The sequence below is a fragment of the Nothoprocta perdicaria genome, unplaced genomic scaffold (genome assembly GCF_003342845.1).
Source record: "Nothoprocta perdicaria isolate Ctin4 unplaced genomic scaffold, notPer1 scaffold_256, whole genome shotgun sequence".
Lineage (NCBI taxonomy): Eukaryota > Metazoa > Chordata > Aves > Tinamiformes > Tinamidae > Nothoprocta > Nothoprocta perdicaria.
Genome location: NW_020455484.1, coordinates 493469 through 497090, shown reverse-complemented (window position 1 = coordinate 497090; position 3622 = coordinate 493469). Strand labels below are relative to the sequence as shown.

The window sequence follows — 3622 nt, the reverse complement described above, 5'->3', positions numbered from 1 at the left end:
TCTAGTCCACTGTCCCGGAGCTTCCATATGAGGATGTTATGGGAGACAGTGTCAAAAGCCTTGCTGAAGTCAAGTTGAAGTCAAGTCAGTTACCTACTTTAGCCTTGGAAAACAGTGAAATGTCAGTGATATGAAGGAACAAGGTAGTACAGTGGAAATAAGAAGGACTTAGCTAGACTGGTTCAGACCGATTATTTGTTTTAGCTAACACCTATTTAACTCCGGGAGCTAATGAACACTTTGGAGAGGATGGCTTTATTAAAGATTCAATTATTTTTCAATTAAGACGTAGGAGCTGTGTTAGACGTCCCTGAAAGTGCCACAATGTCCTCCAACTTCATGCAGGGAAAATCCAAATTAGCATTCTCAGCTCCTCTATAGTAAAACACAGGCAAAAATAAAATATTTTCAAAAATTACAGTTGTCAGGTCCTCTTTATCTATCATAAAGAAGAAAAAAAGAGCTTATTATTTTGCAGCTCTCATGATTCCACATGATTAATAGGCCTTTCTCTGCAGTGCTACACAGAGTTAACTCTTTTAATCTATTTTTGAATCTGTCTCTCTCTAATTCCCCAACCCTTGACACTCCAACTGCGGATAAGAGAGTAAGATATTTCTCTGTGTTTTCAGTTCAGATCTGCAGGTCTGAGAGAAGCAAGCTCAATTTTATKATATGAGAAGCAAGCTCAAGTTTACCTTATCTGCCATGATCATAGAGGAGCCTCCATGGATGCCCAGGATGGGAGTGAGGGTCTGGGCAGAGATGAAGTCCAGGATCTGTGCGATGGCTTCCTGGTCKGTGTCATCAGCGAATACTACCCCTTGAATCTTCCGGTCTGACATGAGGTCACAGATGCGGGTGATGATGCTCTTGGGATCTGTCTCATTCATGGCCACCAGCTCCACCCGAGGCACCACTGAGAGGTGGTGGAAGTCATCTTTCTCGTGGGCATCTTTGATGGCCACTTCGTCTGAGGTCCCCACCAGGATGACCGCAATGCCAATGCTTGGGTGGCTTTTCTGGGCATGGGCCCCGCTCCCTGTTGTCACGAGGACAGCCAGCACCAGCCAAAATCTTGGAGAGTAGCACTCTAACCTGGGCCTCATCTTTGGCTCTTACACTCCCTGAGCAAGAAATAAATAAAAGGGAGGGGAGGAGAGATAGAGGGGAAGTGATTAATTGATAACACAATACATACACTAGTTTTCAAGGCAGAACCCTTGATTTTCCTCACCCACTAGCTTTCAACCCACCAGAAAAGTCTTTCTGTTCCTCTTGCTTTCTGTCCAGCCCTTTGGCCATATTTGGAGTTCTGTTAAAATCAAGGGAGTTATCAGGCTCCCCTGAGATCAGTTCAGTCTTTACTTCAGAGTTTTGAATCACTTCAGAGAGCAGCTGTCAGCAGAAGACAGAATCATGTCATTTTTCAGGCTCTGTGTCACTTTGCRACTCAAGTCAAAGGTGATTGAGAATTGTCCTTTGAGGGCTATTTGGCTGCCTTTGTGAAACTAATTGCTTATGTCAAGCCCATGTCTAAATACTTTTCCCCTAAATAAAGGGATTATTGATGTTTGCAACCATTCTGGCCTTCCGCAGGACATATAAGCAGACAGGCTGAAGAGACTGGCAAGACAGGATTCCCTCTTGCTTTCTCAGCCCAGCCCATCTAGACTAAAGTGAGCACAGACAYGCAAGGCCACTAAATGTGTGTAGGCAAGGGGAGTTCACACTRTGTACATGTGCATGCATTGCATACAACTTTCCTACCACTGGGATACACACATGGTTCCAATCGATAGTACTGTCAATTACATGTCTTTCACTCGCACAATGTTGATATATTTTTACAAAACCAGGAACACAAAATTCGTGTGATCAAGGGAAAAAAAAAAAAAAAAAAAGAGATCAGTATAGTGTAGGGTAGATGTTCCCTCTAAGCCCTACATGGTGGTTATTTTTGCGCAGCAGCAGAAGGTGCACAAAGCTTACAAAAGTTCACCCTCAGCTACCATAGCCAAGGATTTTACAGTGATCCTTTCCCTGAACATGACCACTTTATCCCATAACCATAACATTAGATATGGAAAAAAACAGTGAGGTCATCTCTCCAACCCCTGCCTGAGTAGGACTATTCCCTATGGGATTTTTCATAGCTTTTTCTTTATTCAGTCTTGTTTCAATAATGCTTCACATTCCCACAGCACTCCTCATCCTCAAGGCATTTCATAAACACTAAATATTATTAGAACTCTCCTGGACTGTGAAATAAAAAGGAGAACAGTGACCCTCACCAGCCTCCTCACCGCCCTCATGAGAGGTAGCACTGCTTGGCAATCCTAAATAGGGCCCCATTACTACTCCAAACAGGTTTTGGGCATTTGAAATTATAGGAGACTCCCTCATCTCTAAAACTTGTATTCAGCATTTCATGTYCACAAATCCATTCTTTAAGAGTGGTAAGTATATGTATATACATTGTAATATGTATATATGTATAATGTATATATACATCACATATAAATATATATATATATAGTATTATACATTATATATACATATACATACATGCATAGATAGAGATATATACACACACTTAGAATAAATACACCGGCCCTATGTTTATTTGCACTACACGCTCTGGTCTTGGAGGATCCAATACCTGGACCCTTCCATACCATTCATTGTTATATATATATACACCCCTGTCAAACTGACAGAAAGCCACAGCAGATGACAGGCAGGACTTTAGCGGAGCTAGAAATCTGTTCAGTAGCCCTACCCAGTACCAGTCACCCCAGCAAAAGAGCACAAGGGAACCCCATCATTTCCTGCCTAGGAGAACATATAGGCTCGGCATCTGCTCCTCTTTTCAGGGCAGAACCTGGTCTTCTTCTCCCAAAGAAGACGAGCAGAGAGAATGTATCCTGTACTGATATTATTGGATAAATAAGCAGATAATAAAATAGATAATAAATATGCACAGGAGGAACCAAATCCACTTAGGAGGCTGAAAGGACTGTGGGTATGAAGCATCAATCGATTCTGAACTCTCTGATGGATCCACTTTCTGAGTGACGCTCCTGAGAAGAACCAAGAGACTTTGAGAGTTTGGCAAAATGAACAGCTAACTTCATTCTAGCAGGACTGTTATCCTCCAATTACGAGTCACTAAATTAGATTCCTTCACAAAGAAATACAGTCTCCATTCCTGTGATGCTTTATTAACTTTAATGCACTCTATATGCTGTCTCTCACTCGCTTGCTCACTCACTTTAATGCTATATTTGCTCTCTCTAAAAATTTGTCTCTTGCAATCTTACTGCGTAGTCTCACACTATATATTATGCTTGCTTAGGCAATGGCTAGCTGTGATGCCCAGAGAGCAGAATGTACATTTTACAGTGCCCCTCTCCCAGCAGAAACACTTTCCAGGGACCTCCAGACCAGGGCTCGGAGCACAGCAATGCAGGAGCTAGGCAGGCAAACATGGCAGCTGTTCTGCCTTCACACCCAAGCACAGATTTCTCCCACAGGGAAAAATGCTGGCCAAGAAACCCATTCCCTTTTCTTTACCTACATCAAAGCCAGTAAATCTCTAGCATTTATCTTGAAATGTCAG

The 3622-nt window shown here is 42.4% G+C and overlaps 1 protein-coding gene across 1 annotated transcript in view; it reads right to left on the bottom strand.

Moving 5' to 3' along the window:
- GRIN2B (glutamate ionotropic receptor NMDA type subunit 2B) overlaps positions 1–1109 on the bottom strand; it is a 168836-nt gene extending 167727 nt beyond the window's left edge. Inside the window, exon 1 of the mRNA XM_026040405.1 lies at positions 699–1109. Within this exon, the coding sequence (XP_025896190.1) occupies positions 699–1109 (411 nt within the window). The remainder of the gene's footprint in view (positions 1–698) is intronic.
- Between the last annotated feature and the right edge of the window lie 2513 nt (positions 1110–3622).